Here is an 18,253-nt window from a genome sequence, read left to right as displayed (position 1 = left end):
CAAAAACAAAGGATGACAACGGTCAGGTGAGTTCACGGCTGGATAGGGCAACAGCTGGGTGTGACAGAGCAGTGGCGTTAATGCCACATTCTCAACTCTCATTCCTTGCACTGACCCGGCTGGAACTGAAGATGGGAGGAGAGAAGGAAGTCAGCCAGAGCAGGGTTTTTCCAAAGGCACAAATTCCCTGCCAGCCAGCTTGCATAAAAAAGTAACACCGAAACCAAGCAGGTAGGGCTGAGAGAGACTCCCTTTCTGAAACCCTGGAGAGCTGCTGCCAGCCAGTGTAGACAGCATGGAGCTAGGTGGACCCCCACTGTCGGATTCAGTATAAGGTAGTTCCCTATGAACACAAAATGTTCTTTGCCTCTCGCTTTTACCCTGTATCAGTGGCATTTTCTGCACGGGAATCAGTGGTTCTTATTCACTACGCAGTGGCAAATCGTTTGGGAACTTGCCTTAGTTCAGGAATGAGCAGGTGCAAAACTAGGAGTACGTTAAACGTATTTACAAGGATGCAATGAAGCATTACCTGCCGAAGGACGAATGAGAAGAAGAGGTTGTTCCATGCAAAAAGAGTAACGTGTTTTAATAGGGTCTGGGCGGTTAAGTATGGAAACTGAGCACACTCTGTCCTTATATAATTTTTTTTTTTAATGATATTTATTAAAATTTCAGAAAAAAGAATTACATAGAAACAAGAAGTACAAAAATAGCAGACAAAACTAAAAATACAAAGAAAATATAAAATACAAAATACAGAATAAAAAAGTAAAAACACTTACAAAGAAAAAAAAGAATCAATCTTTCCATGCCTTACATTCATATCCTTGTTTCCCCGATCTCCTCATACCTTCCTTTTTTGTGTTCCAATTCAATTAGTTAATTCAGCAATTTCTTTCCCTCTTTATTTTCTCCTAATCCTTTAACTTCCAATACTTTGCAATAAGTATTCTTGCTGCTGTTGTGGCATACATAAAGAAAGTTCTATCCTTCTTTAGCACCAATTGGCCAACTATGCCCAGGAGAAAGGCCTCTGGTTTCTTCAAGAAGGTATATTTAAATACCTTTTTCAATTCATTATAGATCATCTCCCCGAAAGCCTTAATCCTCGGGCACGTCCACCAAAGGTGAAAGAATGTACCTTCAGTTTCTTTAGATTTCCAACATTTATTATCGGGCAGATGATAAATTTTTGCAAGCTTGACTGGGGTCACCTGTCCTTATATAAATTGTGACTCAGGCCCTAACTAGAGCCAGTGTGGTGTAGCGGTTAAGAGCGGTAGACTCGTAATCTGGTGAACTGGGTTCGCATCCCTGCTCCTCCACATGGAGCTGCTGGGTGACCTTGGGCTAGTCACACTTCTCTGAAGTCTCTCAGCCCCACTCACCTCACAGAGTGTTTGTTGTGGGGGAGGTGGGGAAAGGAGATTATTGGCCGCTTTGAGACTCCTTAGGGTAGTGATAAAGCGGGATATCAAATCCAAATTCTTCTTCTTCTTCTTCTTCTTCTTCTTCTTCTTCTTCTTCTTCTTCTTCTTCTTCTTCTTCCTAATGCAGCTAGAAACCCAAATGAAGTTGCGGGTGCAATAATTTTCATTCAATGCTTTCAGATTGGATTCTGCAACATTTCAGAATTCTGCAGCCTTTCAAAACTGATTCTGCAAGTGGCTATAGGTTGGTCAGGATATATTTTGTTTCAGGATCATGACACTTGAAACAGAGTACAGCTTAATGCCCAGAACAGGACAAATTGGCTCCGGGAGAGGAATACATAGAAGAAGCACATGTCTAATTCCAAATGCACAGAGCTTGCATGTATCAGTGGAAATACATAGGTAAATGCAGAAGAGCGCCTAATATTTGCCTGCTTAGCAGCTTTGGTAACACTATATACATGAAGGTTTCATTTAGCCATTGATACTGAGAAGATCTGCGTGGCCTCTGCCACATTCCATTCAAGAAGAGAAAAGAAACCTAATCTTTGGCTGCGTTGTGGCAAGATCCTTCAGAGCCCATTCAACAACTTCACTTATTAATGCTTTTGGCTACAGCGAAGAAGCAGTAACCGAGGAAGCCTGAGTCATGCAAGCTGGTTCCTCGTACAGTGGTACCTCGGGTTAAGTACTTAATTCGTTCCGGAGGTCTGTACTTAACCTGAAACTGTTCTTAACCTGAAGCACCACTTTAGCTAATGGGGCCTCCTGCTGCCGCCGCGCCGCTGGAGCACGATTTCTGTTCTTATCCTGAAGCAAAGTTCTTCACCTGAAGCACTATTTCTGGGTTAGCCGAGTCTGTAACCTGGAGCGTATGTAATCTGAAGCGTATGTAACCTGAGGTACCACTGTACATGCTTCCTGTGGAATGTGCAAAGTGGGAACCCGCACCCACCTCCCCCTGGTTTAGAAGCGTAGTTCCAAATGCACGAGGGGCTGTGGGTATTGAATGTCTGGGACGCAGGCAAAGTCCAGGCACTCCCAAGCACTGCTGGACCAGCACTCATGAGCACTTTTGTCTTGAGGGATCAGATCCTGGGTGCATGGGATGGAGCAGACAGCCACTGCCCACAACAGTGTTTTGCTACAGGGGGAAGGATGATCATGGGCATTGCTGCGAGAGTCTGAGACATGAGTAGCTGAGTATCCAGGTGGCACTGCTGGGTGGTACCCAGCTCCCTCGTTCCAACAGTGCAAGGATTTCTGATCAACTGATTCAAGCCCAGACCGTGTCCTCAGAAATATTTTTCTATATTTTGTAAACACAAGATTTTTACCTGTGTTCTTACTGCTGCTGCGTGGAATAACACATGTATCTGACCTTTGGGGTTTGTAAGTAAAGCATTTAAACTTTCTAATGGTGTGGTCTGTTCATTGTGAGAGGGGTAGAGAGGTGAAGCGTTGTAAGCGGATTAAACAGGATATTTATAAGGTCTAGCAGCCTATGTTCCTCACACTTCACTGTGCTGCATGATTCTGTGATTTTGAACTCTGCTGGGGGCTCTCTCTCTTGCAGGAGAGTGTGTTTAGCCCCATGTTTTGGATATAGGAATCCAGCCAGTTCTTTTATTAATTATCCCACATGGGATATCGATCTATATCAAGTTTTCTCCCCACACAATATGAGCCAGAATGATCAAGGCTATTCAGTGGGTCACAGGTGGAGAACAGGAACAAACAAGGTACAGTAGGCTAGAGGTGCCTTTATGATACACTAAGCAGATGTGCCCCCAGATGGCTCTTTGGTCAGCACAGACATCTTCAGACAGAAGAATTTTCAAAGGAATGCATCTCAGGAGGCACCTTCAGCCAGACTTGGCAACTTCTGCAGCATCACAGGGACAAAGGGAGAAGCACTCTTGTTAATAAGCGACACACGATCGTTAAGTGTTAACCTGGGAAAACTGCGGAATAAACTCTTTTCCACACCATACCTTTAAAGTACAAGACTTCCCTGCACAATTTCTGCGAACCGTAGTTTACCCCTCGTAGAGCTTCACTTTCCAGGACCCTTAAGCTATGTTGTTGTTGTTTAGTCGTTTCGTCGTGTCCGACTCTTCGTGGCCCCATGGACCAGAGCACGCCAGGCACTTCTGTCTTCCACTGCCTCCCGCAGTTTGGTCAAACTCATGCTGGTAGCTTCGAGAACACTGTCCAACCATCTCGTCCTCTGTCGTCCCCTTCTCCTTCTGCCCTCCATCTTTCCCAACATCAGGGTCCTTTCCAGGGAGTCTTCTCTTCTCATAAGGTGGCCAAGGTATTGGAGCCTCAGCTTCAGGATCTGTCCTTCCAGTGAGCACTCAGGGCTGATTTCCTTAAGAATGGATACGTTTGATCTTCTTGCAGTCCATGGGACTCTCAAGAGTCTCCTCCAGCACCATAATTCAAAAGCATCAATTCTTCGGCGATCAGCCTTCTTGATGGTCCAGCTTTCACTTCCATACATCACTACTGGGAAAACCATGGCTTTAACTATACGGACCTTTGTTGGCAAGGTGATGTCTCTGCTTTTTAAGATGCTGTCTAGGTTTGCCATGCCTTTCTCCCAAGAAGCAGGCGTCTTTTAATTTCGTGCCTGCTGTCACCATCTGCAGTGATCATGGAGCCCCAAAAAGTAAAATCTCTCACTGCCTCCATTTCTTACCCTTCTATTTGCCAGGATGTGATGGGACCAGTGGCCATGATCTTCGTTTTTTTGATGTTGAGCTTCAAGACCATATTTTGCGCTCTCCTCTTTCACCCTCATTAAAAGGTTCTTTAATTCCTATATAGTTCCCAGGATTTTCGAGGGAGGGAAGCCATGTGCTTCCAAGCTGTGGATGTTGACAAGCTTTAATAACTTTTACTGTTGATTATTTTAAATGGTGTTTAACTGAACCAGTTGGACCAATTATTTTTTTTTATTAAATTTTTGTGTTGCGCTTCTTTTGCAGGCCTCAGGGCAGTTCACATCATAAAATTGCGATATAAAAACCACAAAAATACATAGTAAAAATAAGAACAACAACAAATCAATAATCCCCCCCACCTTCCACAACACATTTACAGTGAGGGGGGGGAAAGTATTTGATCCCCTGCTAAATTTGCCCGTTTGCCCTCTGACGAAGAAATGACCGAGTCCATAATTTTAATGGTAGGTTTATTGTAGCTGTGAGAGACAGAATAACAACAGGAAAACCCCCAGAAACCCAGAAGACAAAAGTCAGAGATTGATGTGCATTATAATGAGTGAAGTAAGTATTTGATCCCTTTGCAAAAGATGACTTAGTACTTGGTGGCAAAACCCTTGGTGGCAATTACAGAGGTCAGACGTTTCTTGTAGGTGGCCACCAGGTTTGCACACATCTCAGGAGATATTTTGTCCCACTCTTCTTTGCAGATCCTCTCCAAGTCAGTAAGATTTCGAGGCTGATGTGTACAGTAAGTGGGCATTGGGGGTCCATCCACCAAAGGCCGGGTTGAAGAGCGTTTTTGCCTGGTGCCAAAAGGTGTCGGGTGAGGCTTCCTGGGGAGATCATTCCACAAGTGGGGAGCCACTACAGAAAAGACCTGTTGCCACCCTCCAGACCACTCATGGAGGAGACACACAAAGAAGGGCCTCAGAAGATGATCTCAGGGTCCAGGTAGGTTCATATTGAAAGTGGCGGTCCTTGAGGTATTGCGGTTCTGAGCCATTTAAGGTCCACATCAGTGAAAGTTGGCTTCCTATGTTTATAAAGCAGGCATACCAGAAGCCCTTCTTATAACAGCAATCATCTCCGCCACCAAACAGCAACGATAAGCTATTCATTCGTGGAGGGGAAAATTAATTTAAGATTACCCATAGATTATATGGGAGGTAACAAATGGGGGTAATCGAAGGATAATTTAATTGGTTTGAAGAACGAGCTGTTGGGAAAATTAATGGGTGGTAAATGGAAGAGGATTTGGGATAATCTGGGCTTATTGATTGTTTATTGAGTATTATGACATATTCTTAATGAATAAGCTAACCTAAACTGTTTATCTGTGGTGGCTTGGGTAGGAAAATCACTTGGGACCGCCTCTCCTGGTATGCCCCACAGAGGAACCTACGGTCTGCAAATAAAAACATCCTGAAGATCCCATGCCTCAGAGAGGTTAGGCTGGCCTCAACTAGAGCCAGGGCCTTCTCGGCTGCGGCTCCAATCTGGTGGAACGCTCTGTCACAAGAGACTAGGGCCCTGCGGGACCTGACATCTTTCTGCAGGGCCTGCAAGACAGAGCTGTTCCACCAGGCCTTTGGTCAGGGCGCAGCCTGACTCCCTCCTCTGACAACCTGCACAGAATTGTGCTTAACGGTTGCCATCAATTTGATTTTAATTAATTTTTATAATGGAATGTTTTTAGAATGTTGGATTATTTGATTGTTTGATTATTTGATTGTTGTTAGCCGCCCTGAGCCCGGCTTCGGCTGGGGAGGGCGGGATATAAATAAAATTTATTATTATTATTATTATTATTATTATTATTATTATTATTATTATACGACATTTAAATCCTGTGTATGAATATATGCATATAGCATATATTTAAAGCTTATGAACACTTGTCCTAAATATTCTAATTTCCAGTGACAACCCCTTTTTTGAGTGGTGGAAGGAGCAGTCAAAAGGCCTCGCGCTTGAGGCCTCGGGTGCATGTTTAGAACATACAAAAGTAAAGGCACCTTCTCAACCTGCCTATAGAGTCAGACTGTGGGCTGATTTTGCCCAGTACTCTCTGGTCTGACTGACAGCCACATATTGATGTCTTAGGCAAAGTTCTTTCCAGGCGTCGCTAAATCCTTCAAACTACAGGTCTCAGGCACTGACCTTGGAACCTCATGCATTCAAACCATTTGCTGTACTGCTCAGCTCTCATGATGTGTTCCTGGATGAGGAGGGCCTGATTGCCTATGACCACTTGGCATGAGAAGCAAGGCTTGATGGGCATCGTCGCTCCTTGCCGAGCCAAGGGCAGAGGAACTTTAACACCCTAATGTCCCGAGTGCAAATTGACCCCTGTCCAGTTGAGCTGCAACGCTCTTTTGCCCTTGGTGATTTGGAGAGCAAAAGGCAGGAGGAGGGAGGGCCTTGTCCCCGGCAGTGGTTCAGCCATGCCTTGTGGAGTTCTGCAGCATCGACAGGACTCCCGAGGCTGATTCAAAGTCCCAGCCTCCTCCTGCCGGCTCTCGGTTACGTATGCCTTGAAGCCGGTGCTCCTAACTTCAGCCTATTGCTCATCCCCACTATAGATCCATCCAGAAGGGCCTCTCGTTCCTGGAAAGACGGAGCCGGTCTGTTTTCCTGCACCAAGGCTGAAGCATTTTTAATCGGGACGAGCAAAGGCAGCTGGGTCCCCTCCGCGCAGATGGATTTCATCGCCGGAGCCATTGGAGGTAATAAATAAATAAACTACCCAGCAGCCCGCTGATGAAGAGAGACAGCTGTGTTTCCTTGCTGTTAACTTCCAGGCAGGTCCCCCACGCCGGAGGGAGAGGGCGAATGACCTTCAGAGCCCCCAAGGCGGAGGTTTTAGTGGACGCGAGTTCAGCGTGCGTAGGGGCACTTAGTGGAACTCAAAGCTGGCGGGGTCATTAATTCCAGGAACCATTGCAAATCGGATATTCTTTCCGTACGATTGCAAATACGTGGTGAGCCCATAGAGAAAGGCGAAGACAAGGAGGGATCAGCCGCAGGTGTGAATCGAAAGAGACTGATGGGGGAATTGAAGCAGAATCTCAAAGGGGCAGGAACTTAAACGTATGCCTGTGTTAATATCTAGAGTGCCATCTTATGCATGAGGCCGTTTGCGAAGAACCTGTATGACAGGTCCCTGCCCCTAGGGGCTTACAATCTAAATGAGATACACAAGGAAACAACAAAGGAGGTGGGAAATGGAAGCAAGGAACTAGGGCAGGGGAGACGACATGGTTATTTCAAATACATGTACGAGGGCAGGATGAAGGATGTGGAGAAGGATAGGGATCCCCAACATAGTGCCCATGGGCACCATGGCACCCTCTGATAGTCTCCTTGGTGCCTGCCAAGGTTGATGCCCCTCCAGATATTTCCCCCCTGTTTTTGTCTTTTGGGAGGGTTGTTTAGTTGTGGGGGAATGCCTGTTTTGTGTTTTATTTGTTTTGGGTGTTTATAGGTGTTTTGCAATTTGGTGGGGTTTTTTTGGGGGGGTGGAGTTTCTCAGTAACTCCAGATTCCTTCTGTGCAATGGGTATTTTGTGGTGCCCATGCCAGTTTCTTAGGTTTCCAAATGTGCCCTGGGACATATGGACTGGGGGATGAAGGAGAGGCAATTCCAGAGAGAAAAGGGAGCTGGTGATGGTGGGACAAAGACGAGGAATGAGATTAGTCTACACTGGCGAACAGCAGCTGTCCAGGATTTCGGGCTGGATTTATTCCCACATCCACCTGGAGATGCTGGGAACTGAACCAGGGACCTTCTGCTTGACGCTATACCAGTGAGCTACAACTCTTCACAGATGAACCATCTCATAATAGATTAAGGTTACCAGTCGTCCCCGTTTCCCCGGGAAAAGTCCCTGGATTTACAAACCAGCCCCCATACAGAATCCATGGAAGTTGAAAAGTGTCCCAGGATTCATATTGAAAAAAATCTGGTAACCTTATACAGTGGTACCTTGGGTTAAGAACTTAATTCGTTCTGGAGGTCTGTTCTTAACCTGAAACTGTTCTTAACCTGAAGCACTTTAGCTAATGGGGCCTCCTGCTGCTGCTGTGCTGCCGCCGCCTGATTTCTGTTCTCATCCTGAAGCAAAGTTCTTAACCCGAGGTAATATTTCTGGGTTAGCGGAGTCTGTAACCTGAAGTGTATGTAACCTGAAGTGTATGTAATCCGAGGTACCACTGTAATAGATGTCCCATGCATGTAAGTTGCAGGGATCCACAGTGCCAAAACATCATGCAATGAGAACATCCTGGGGTTTCCTAAGGCATCTTGCCCATTACTCTCTTGTTTTTTTTTGTTTTTTTAAATAAATATTTATTAAGTTTTCACAAATTTTAAAAACACATACAATACACACAATGCAAAGATATACATACAATAACAAACAAACACGTATAATTTCAACTCCTTTTTTCCCTTAAACTTACTTCATCGATTTCCCCATACCTCCCCTTTCTGCATTCCAATTCCCAAAATTATTTCAGCAAATCCTTCCCCTTAATTTTATCCAATTTTTTCCTTTCCTTTTCTTTTATTTAATCTTTAACAGCTGTAATCCCTTACTTTATATAATCACAACATTTTAACATTCATTAATTTTACAGTATTTCTTAAGATAAATTTTAAATTTCTTCCAATCTTCTTCCGCCGTCTCTTTCCCCTGGTCTCGGATTCTGTCAGTCATTTCAGCCAGTCCCATGTAGTCAATCACCTTCATCTGCCACTCTTCCAAGGTGGGTAGATCTTGTGTCTTCCAATACTTTGCTATGAGTATTCTTGCTGCTGTTGTAGCATACATAAAGAATGTTCTTCTTTACATTTCCAACATTTATTATCGGGCAAATGGTAGATCTTTGCAAGCTTGACTGGGGTTATGTACCACCTGTAAATCATTTTCATAATATTCTCTCTTAAGGCATTACATGCCGTAAATTTTATACCGGTGGTCCACAACTGTTCCCAGTCGGCAAACATGATGTTGTGACCAATGTCTTTTGCCCACTTAATCATGGCTGATTTAACTGTTTCATCTTGTGTATTCCATTTCAGCAACAAGTTGTACATTCTTGACAAATTCTTAGTATTGGGTTCTAACAGTTCTGTTTCCAATTTTGTTTTCTCCACCTGAAAGCCAATTTTCCTGTCCCATTACTCTCTTGTTTTACCTCCTGCCACCCTAACTTTAACATCAGCTCCAAAGGAGGGCCCAGGCAACAACCGAAACCCCAGAATTTCCGTGCACACTTGGCAAAAGGCAAAGGCCATCTGATCAGGTCTGGCGTGTGCACTCTGAAATCGTGCACGCCTTTCCGAAGAAGGAAACCTGTGGCTATTTGCAACACATTTGCTACATGCCGGGTTTTACTGTGTTTAGTAATGCCACACAGATGTGCATTCAACAAACACATATTGCTGAGATTTGTTCTGGCTTGTCCTGGTGAAGTCTGGCTCTGATATAAGGAGTTTGGCAAGAGGCCAAGGCCTGATCTTGTTACTTGTAAGATTGCACAAGGCAAAAAAAAAAGTGTTCGGTGACTGTGATTCTGAAGAACTAGTGAAATGTGCGTGCGTCATCTTTACTAGAGAGGGTTAGATGAGCATGGCATATGGCTGCAGATTGAGTGCGTTGTTGATTTACCTGTGCCAGTTCCTGATCTAAATTTTGGCAGCTGCCCCTAGCTATTTGCTCCAGGTGGTTATTTCTGTCCATTGAGAGATTATGGATTTAGAGTTGATTGACACCCATGTCCTGAAGGATCACACAGGGCGGTGCTCCTGGGATGGTGCCATTCAGAATACAAGAAGGGAATTAAGGGCACCTATTTACAAGGGACACAGGTGGCGCTGTGGGTTAAACAACAGAGCGAGGACTTTCCGATCAGAAGGTTGGCAGTTCGAATCCCCGCGACGGGGTGAGCTCCTGTTGCTCGGTCCCTGCTCCTGCCAACCTAGCAGTTCGAAAGCACAAAGTGCAAGTAGATAAATAGGTACCGCTCCAGTGGGAAGGTAAACGGCGTTTTCGTGCGCTGCTCTGGTTCGCCAGAAGCAGCTTAGTCATGCTGGCCACATGACCCGGAAGCTGTACGCCGGCTCCCTCGGCCAATAAAGCGAGATGAGCGCCGCAACCCCAGAGTCGGTTACGACTGGACCCTTTACCTTTACCTTTTATTTGCATGACATGGCTTTCCCCAGCCCAGTGCCCTCCAAAAAATTTGGACTACAACACCCATCATCCCCAGCCAGCCTGACCAAAAGTCAAGGGTGATGGGAGTTGCAATCCAAACCTTCTGGCATGCAACAGGTTTGAGAAGGATACCTTAGGGAAAGCCTAAATTGCCTTCAGGACTCTCCTGTGCTATTTATGCTAGTACAGAATACTGTGTCATTTACAATGCAGTTGAATCCAGAGCTGCCTTAAAAACCCCAGCAGTAAAAATAAAGCCCCCAACCTAATGCTAAGTCTGAAAACAGCCTAACCTAACAGTTCTGCATTTAGATAGCAAGGATAGCAATTTTTTTTTTTAAGGGAATTCAAGCAGAAATCTGGCAAACTGAAGTTAAGATTGGAAGAGACTGAGAAAGTGAGAGAAACCAAAATTGACAGATCTCAGGCCCTCCAAGTGTCCCTATTCTCCAGGGACAGTCCCGGATTCACACAAGCTGTCCTGGTTTCTGATTTGATCCTGGAATGTCCCACTTTTCTTTAGGTCATGGGTAGGCAAACTAAGGCCCGGGGGCCGGATCCAGTCCAGTTGCCTTCTAAATCCGGCCCGCGGATGGTCCAAGAATCAGCGTGTTTTTACATGAGTAGAGTGTGTCCTTTTATTTAAAATGCATATCTGGGTTATTTGTGGGGCATAGGAATTGGTTCATTTCCCCCAAAAAAATATATTCCGGCCTCCCACAAGGTCTGAGGAACAGTGGAGGGCACAAGGAGAAGGGGATGACAGAGGATGAGATGGTTGGATAGTGTTCTCAAAGCTACCAGCATGAGTTTGACCAAACTGCGGGAGGCAGTGGAAGACAGGAGTGCCTGGCGTGCCTGGTCCATGGGGTCACGAAGAGTCGGACACGACTAAACGACTAAACAACAACAACACAGTCAAAGTAAGATTACTCAAATAGCAAATAATTTTGACTGCACCACAGGCAGGGTAGGGGTGATTACATGACTCCACCCTAAACCAGACACATCTTTTTTTTCTTAACCTTGTGATTTATTATAGACAAAATGTTTCTTGTACATTGGGGAGCAGTAGAAACTAGTGAGAATCTGGTGCTGCCTGATAAGCTGTTGGCCAATGTTACAAGAAAAAACTGCTCCTTTTCCCTTATGGGGTACCCAAGAGCCCGTATAGAGTCCTTATGTAGGTTCTCTATCGGTAGGAGAAAATAACAGAGAATACTGAGAAGCAAAGCAGCTAGTAAGCCTGATCTTTATTGATCTGTTGCAACAGGGTCTCACAACCCCCCATTGCACACAGGAGGGAGGAGGAACCCAGAACAATGGTGTGCAAGCTCTTATATAGACTTTTGAAATTGCCACCCTGTAGCTCAAGACCACCCCCCAATACATCATACATACATCACAGAAGGGGCAGTCTACAGCAGAATCCTGTCTGGCAGGAAACCTGTTGATAGGTTTACCTGGAGAGCCTGGCCATTCTTTTGTGATGATAAATACTTAATTCCTGAGTCTAGGTCACAGGCTCACCTTATTCATACACAAATGTGCCCTTAAAGCAAGATTTGTGAGCACAGAGACAATGGGGAGGCTTTTCCCATTTTCATCCAAACTGCAGAGAAATATTTGAGGTCACTGAAAGAGTCAAAATTGCTTTAGGACTGTTTTCCTGTACTGTTTCAGACATGTGGTTTATATATTTATGTATGTGTTTGCCTGGTACATTTATTTTATATCTTAGACCTTAAAATTCTCATAACACCAAGAACAGCTGAGAACAGACTAAAGGAACCTTGGAAAACCATCCCAAGCTCTTAATTTGACCTAACCATTAGCTTCTATCGATGGCAGCCAAGAGCTGCATGCCTGAATGAGACCTTTCTGCAGATTTTGCCTTCTCTGTGTGGTGTATTCAGTATTTTGCTTGTGTAGGTTGGGCTGTGCAAACAGCACAAGGGACTGGCTCGAGCATCACTGTCTCAGTTCTGCTTACAGACTGTGTGGGTATCCAGAGACTCACTTTGGAGGGGAGGAGGGACACAGCGGAGGGGGGAGGTCGGTGCAGTGCAGGTGCGCTGGTGGAGTCCTGCCACTGCAGCCACACTGTGCTGGCCTTCCCATTACCTCGCCTCTCCTGGTGAGCAGCAACAACACAGCTGCTGAGAACTTAGCACTGCACCTCCATCCCTCATTGGCCGAGCTTCATCCGACTCATGTCAAAGAAGAGGATCAGGGAAACACACTTGATTGTGTGTTGCAGTTTTGAAAATTGTGTTGCTCTCCCCTCCCGGGTAGAATAGAGTGCCATTATTTATTCTCCTTTCCCAATAATGCAGTGTGTTCTGTAATATGACATAGATGCAATAATGGGGAGATAGTGGTGGATTTAGGTAAGGTAAAGGTAAAAGTGGGACGCGGATGGCGCTGTGGGTTAAACCACAGAGCCTAGGACTTGCCGATCAGAAGGTCGGTGGTTCGAATCCCCGCAACGGGGTGAACTCCCATTGCTCAGTCCCTGCTCCTGCCAACCTAGCAGTTCGAAAGCACACCAAAGTGCAAGTAGATAAATAGGTATCGCTCCGGCGGGAAGGTAAATGGCATTTCCGTTCGCTGCTCTGGTTCGCCAGAAGCAGCTTAGTCATGCTGGCCACATGACCAGCATGACGCCGGCTCCCTCGACCAATAAAGCAAGATGAGCGCTGCAACCCCAGAGTCGGTCACGACTGGACCTAATGGTCAGGGGTCCCTTTACCTTAAAGGTAAAGGTAAAGGACTCCTGTACGGTTAAGTCCAGTCAAAGGCGACCATGGGGGGCAGTGCTCATCTCGCTTTCAGGCCGAGGGAGCCAGCATTTGTCTACAATTAGCTTTCCAAGTCATGTGGCCATAATGACTAAACCGGCTCCTGTACAACGGGACACTGTGACAGAAGCCAGAGTGCACGGAAATGCTGTTTACCTTCCCACCACAGTGGTATCTATTTTTCTACTTGCACTGGCATGCTTTCAAACTGCTAGGTTGGCAGAAGCTAGGACAGAGCAACAGGAGCTCACCCTGTCCCAGGGATTCAAACCGCCAACCTTCTGATCGGCAAGCCCAAGAGGCTCAGTGGTTTAGACACATCATTCCCCTTTATTAGCTGTTGTGTGGCGCTTCCCCAGTGTTGCAGCATTATTGCCATCAGGAGGGACATTCTTGCAATGTAGCACAACAGACATGGGGCAATAAAATAAAATACCCCAGAACAAGTTGCAGGATTTTAGCAGGAAGTTACAAGGCTGGCACTGATTGGAAACAAAGCAGTATGCCCACCCTGAAACTTCTGCCGGTGGTGCAAACAACGTTGGTGACTGCCCTGCTTCCTGAGTCTTGAGACCTCTGCCCCAATATCACCTTGAGTTCAAATCATCATGGCACCAGGAGTAATAGAGCCAAGTGGAGAGACCGGGACAGGAAATGAGGGAGAGGACCACATCTGTGCTCTCCCTACGGCTTACCCAGAGCATGTGAGCCCACACAGAACTCAATAAATATCTTAGTTCTAATCTAAAGCCTGCAAGTTCTTTGTCTTAGTGAAACAATCATGAATGAACAATGAACAGGACGTCCGGAAGGGCCCCATGTAAGACTTGCTTCAGAGTAAACACACTTAGGCTCATGCTGCAAATAGAATTCCTTCTGAGCAGTGGAGAAGTTTCATTCATTGGGGCTGAGGAAGGCCTGCCAGCCTCCCATTGTGCCTGTTTGTTTTGCTTCTCCAGCTGTGGCAGCAGCTTTGAGCTTCCATCTCCCCAAGACTATTTTAGGCCCTAGACGCGTCTATGGGTTGCTATATCTGGAGTGTGGAAATCCCTGGAGAATGCTAAATCCATGTTTTTACTGCTGCTCTTGGAGCACTCGCAAAGGTCAGTTGGTGTCCAGAAGAGCTCTGTTGATGAGTCTGACTTGGCAGATTATTCCTTCGCTTTGCCTCAGCATCAACAGTGTCACACTGGGACTGTGTTCTCTCTGTCCCTCTAAGAGCAAACTCAGTGATGCTGCTGCGTCGACAGGGCTGGACCCGAAAGAAGGCCACTGTTAAGGGAAGAGAGAGGTAAGTATCAACACATTTGGATGAATCCCAAGATATGCAGAAGTAGGTGGGGAGCAGCCAAGGGGACAACTCCACCCCACAAACAGCCCAATGAGGACTGAGCATGTTCAGTGGTCACCTAGGAACAACTAGGGTGGAAGCAAGCATTGCATTACTTTAGCAGGATCCTAATACCTTATAGTTCTGGCCCGTGGACTGGGTAGGGCCCTGAACAGCTTCAGGCACCTACCTTTGGTGACCCAAGAATGTATGCAAAGTACCATGAAGCACATGAGTGCAGACTGTGCATTTGGAAGTGCAGGTTAATGTGAACTACAAGCACTATGTTGCATGTCGCCCCAATCTCCGAGTGGTGGGAGATTCCAGGGGTTCCTGGTGTTCACCTTGGGTTCGTTTTTCTTTTTGGAAATGAGGCACAGTGGAGACTGTAGTGTCTTTATGATATATGGTTTATTTACACATAGATACAACCTGAGCCTACAGTGCAGGGGTTCACAGCATTAACACCCCAAGAGAGTTTTGATTCTCCGATTGCGACAGCTTTAGATTCAAACAGAAATAAACCATCGTACTCTGATCTTGTCTTCAGTTTGTTGTTTTTACTCTTAAGGTCTACCTCAAGCTTTGTCTTTGTCTTCTATCTTAGAGCTGAAGTAGGGGCCCCACCCATTTACCTCCTCTCCTTCGCTTTCTTAATGGCCCATTACCTTTCCTTTGTTCTCTCAATGGCCCATCTCCCAGGTGATCTCCTGAACATGGGAAGCTGGGTCCAGGAATTTGAAGTCTAGCATCCAGGTTAACTCCCCAAGCCTTGATTAAATACTAACACCTACTCGACCCAGGAATTTAGGGGAGGTCGGCACCCACAAACTCATAACAAGAAACCGGTTGTAGAGTAAAATGTGGGTACAGATGTCTGGATGAAAAGCAGCTTGCAAAAACCTAACCACATGAGAAGCATAACCACACCTGAGGTTTGTATTTACATTATAATTACACTTATGGTCCTTCACAATTTTCTGAGATTGTGGTACAGCAATATTCTCTTCTCTGTAAGAACAGTAGTCAGTTTATTAACTTTGCTGCTTTCCACACAAACAAGCCTATTAGGAAAGCTGTTTTATTTTTGTCCAGCTTGATTTTTTTTGCCTTGTCAATTCTGTAGTCTTCACTATATCAGAAGGCTATAATATGCAGCAAAATGTACAGGGAGAAATCAATAAATACCAGCCACAATTGCTATGCTCTGCCTCACCTGTTAGAGACAATATGCTCCTGAGAGAGTAGAGAGAGTGTTATTGTCGTCAGGTGCTACTCGCAGGCTTCATATAGGCATATGGTTGGCCACTGTCAGAATGGGATGCTTTCACTAGACTTGCCTGATCCAGAATTTGCAAAACTGGGCTTCTTTTTCCTCTCCTCTTTCCTGCAGCTCTTTCCCTAAAGCTCCCTCAATCTGCTCTGGAAGGTTGGGGGACTCACCTGGAACAAATTTTGCTGGGTGTGTGTGTGTGTGTGTGTGTGTGTGTGTGTGTGTGTGTGTGGAGAGAAGAGAAATGAGAAACAGGGCCGGCCCACGCATGAGGCAAGGTGAGGCAACTACTTTAGGTGGCAGGACCCACAGAGGCAGCAGATCCCAATGTAGATCTTTATTCCCTCCCCCCTTGTCCCTGATGTTGATCTTCACTCACTCCTTCCCTGGCGGGGAGGCAGGTGCCGTTTTGTGGTTTGCCTCAGGTGTAAAAATGACTTGGGCCAGCCCTGACTGGAAGTCGAATTGTGCAAGTGAATGGATTTCAATTGCGCAGTTGGGTAGACCATCACTGGATACCACCCATAATATTTCTCTTTCGTACAATGATCAGTTTGGCTTCCTCCTCCTCCAAGTAAACCTATATAATATTTCACATCCCCCTCCCTTTATTTATGTATAGTTTTCTTTAAATTTGTATGTATTTGAGTCTTTGAATGTTCTATGTGGAAACGCAATTTCCCACCAAACAACCACATAAACATCTTCGTATTCTTGTAAATATATATAACGATAGCATTTGTTGCTAAGGAAGTACAAAGAATGTGTACTGCTACCATTCTTTATATGTGCCAATCAACCTTATCCTCTCCCTGACCCATTTCAATGCTATAAGCTATGAGCTTAGTAGACACAATTCTCAAAACCTGGCTATACCAGTTTATGGGTTGAAAGACTGCACACCAACACACCCTTTATTGTACTTGTGGTGTTTGTTGTACAACATGAACTATGCATATTGTGCTGTAGCAGAGAGATCTGAATGCCCAGGCCCTCATTCAGCAGCCTCCCCCAACCTGGTGCCCCCAGATGTTTTGTACGATAATTCCCACCAGTCCCAGCCAGCATGGCCAGTGATCAGGGATGCTGACCTAAAACCCCCAATTTCAGAGTATATTTTTTGTTTTGTTTTGGAGGTGGGGTAGAATTACAAGGGTGAACCATGTGCGGAACTGCTTGACAAGGTTAATGGTAAGGTTACCAGATTTTTTTCAATGAATCCGGGGACACTTTTCAACTTCAATGGATTTTGTATGGGGACTGATTTGTAAATCCAGGGACTGTCCCCGGGAAACGGGGACACCTGGTAACCTTAGTTAGTGGTGCAATTCTATACTTTGCAAGGTGCTACTTGCAAGTAAGGGTATGTTCACATTAGCAGCTTAAAATGTCATGAGGTTATCTCCCCCTCCCCCATTGTGTTTTAAGTCACATCTGCATGGTGTTGTACACATCAGAGAGGGAGTGGAGATGTCTTCACCCAATGCACTTTTTGGTTCTCCTCCTTCAGCCCTGTCGGAACTCCTGTTCATGACATTGCCATCTGTCCATATGTGCTCATTTTGTGCATGTGCAACAGCTGTCTCAAATGTACACACCTGGCTTAAGTGCAAAGTGAATGTGGCTTAAGTTTTCTGGTGTTACTGAGGTTGGTTCTCTGTGAGGTGAGTGTATCGCTTCTGAAACAATTTAACTTACAGATTTAGGTAGGTAGCCGTGTTGGTCTGACGCAGTCGAAATAAAGGGCAGTGCCCTTCAGCTCTCTATATTGGATAAACAGGCCAAACCCTACGCCAAAGGATAAATGGACATAAATCTGAAATCAGGAATCACAAGCCAGACAAGCCAGTAGGAGAACACTTCAGTCTCCCAGGACATTCAGTACAGGATCTCAAAGCAGCTGTCTTATTACAAAAGAATTTCAGAAATAGACTTGAAAGAGAAGTTGCTGAATTACAACGTATTACTAAACTGAAAGGGACAAGGGTGGTGCTGTGGGTTAAACCACAGAGCCTAGGGCTTGCCGATCAGAAGGTTGGCGGTTTGAATCCCCGCGATGGGGTGAGCTCCCGTTGCTCGGTCCCTGCTCCTGCCAACCTAGCAGTTCGAAAGCACGTCAAAGTGCAAGTAGATAAATAGGTACCGCTCCAGCGGGAAGGTAAACGGCATTTCCATGTGCTGCTCTGGTTTGCCAGAAGCAGCTTAGTCATGCTGGCCACATGACCCGGAAGCTGTCTGTGGACAAACGTCAGCTCCCTTGGCCTATAAAGCGAGATGAGCGCACAACCCCAGAGTCGTCTGCGACTGGACCTAATGGTCAAGGGTCCCTTTACCTATACTAAACTGAAAACTATGGAAAGACCTGGTCTGAATAGAGATATTGGAGTCTTGTCTCATTATGTATGCTAAAGCTATTATTGGTCATCTGCATACTATCCCTTCCTTTTTCCTGTAGGACTAATT

General features: G+C 45.5%; 1 protein-coding gene across 4 annotated transcripts in view; it reads left to right on the top strand.

Annotated features, from left to right (window-relative positions):
- Positions 1-18,253, top strand: part of SLC25A47 (solute carrier family 25 member 47) — a 49,407-nt gene that overhangs the window by 7,553 nt on the left and 23,601 nt on the right. For 3 of the 4 annotated variants that reach the window (XR_014008173.1, XM_081194151.1, XM_081194152.1), the window contains exons 2-3: positions 4,876-5,119; positions 6,751-6,894. Coding sequence is in view for 3 of the 4 variants with exons in the window: in XM_081194151.1 (XP_081050277.1) it covers positions 6,867-6,894 (28 nt within the window). In the remaining variant the exon portion in view is untranslated. The remainder of the gene's footprint in view (positions 1-4,875; positions 5,120-6,750; positions 6,895-18,253) is intronic. The other variant, XM_081194153.1, reaches the window with a different exon arrangement.

This window comes from Podarcis bocagei (genome assembly GCF_964188305.1).
Source record: "Podarcis bocagei genome assembly, chromosome: 1".
Lineage (NCBI taxonomy): Eukaryota > Metazoa > Chordata > Lepidosauria > Squamata > Lacertidae > Podarcis > Podarcis bocagei.
This window is presented reverse-complemented; position numbering and strand designations above follow the sequence as displayed.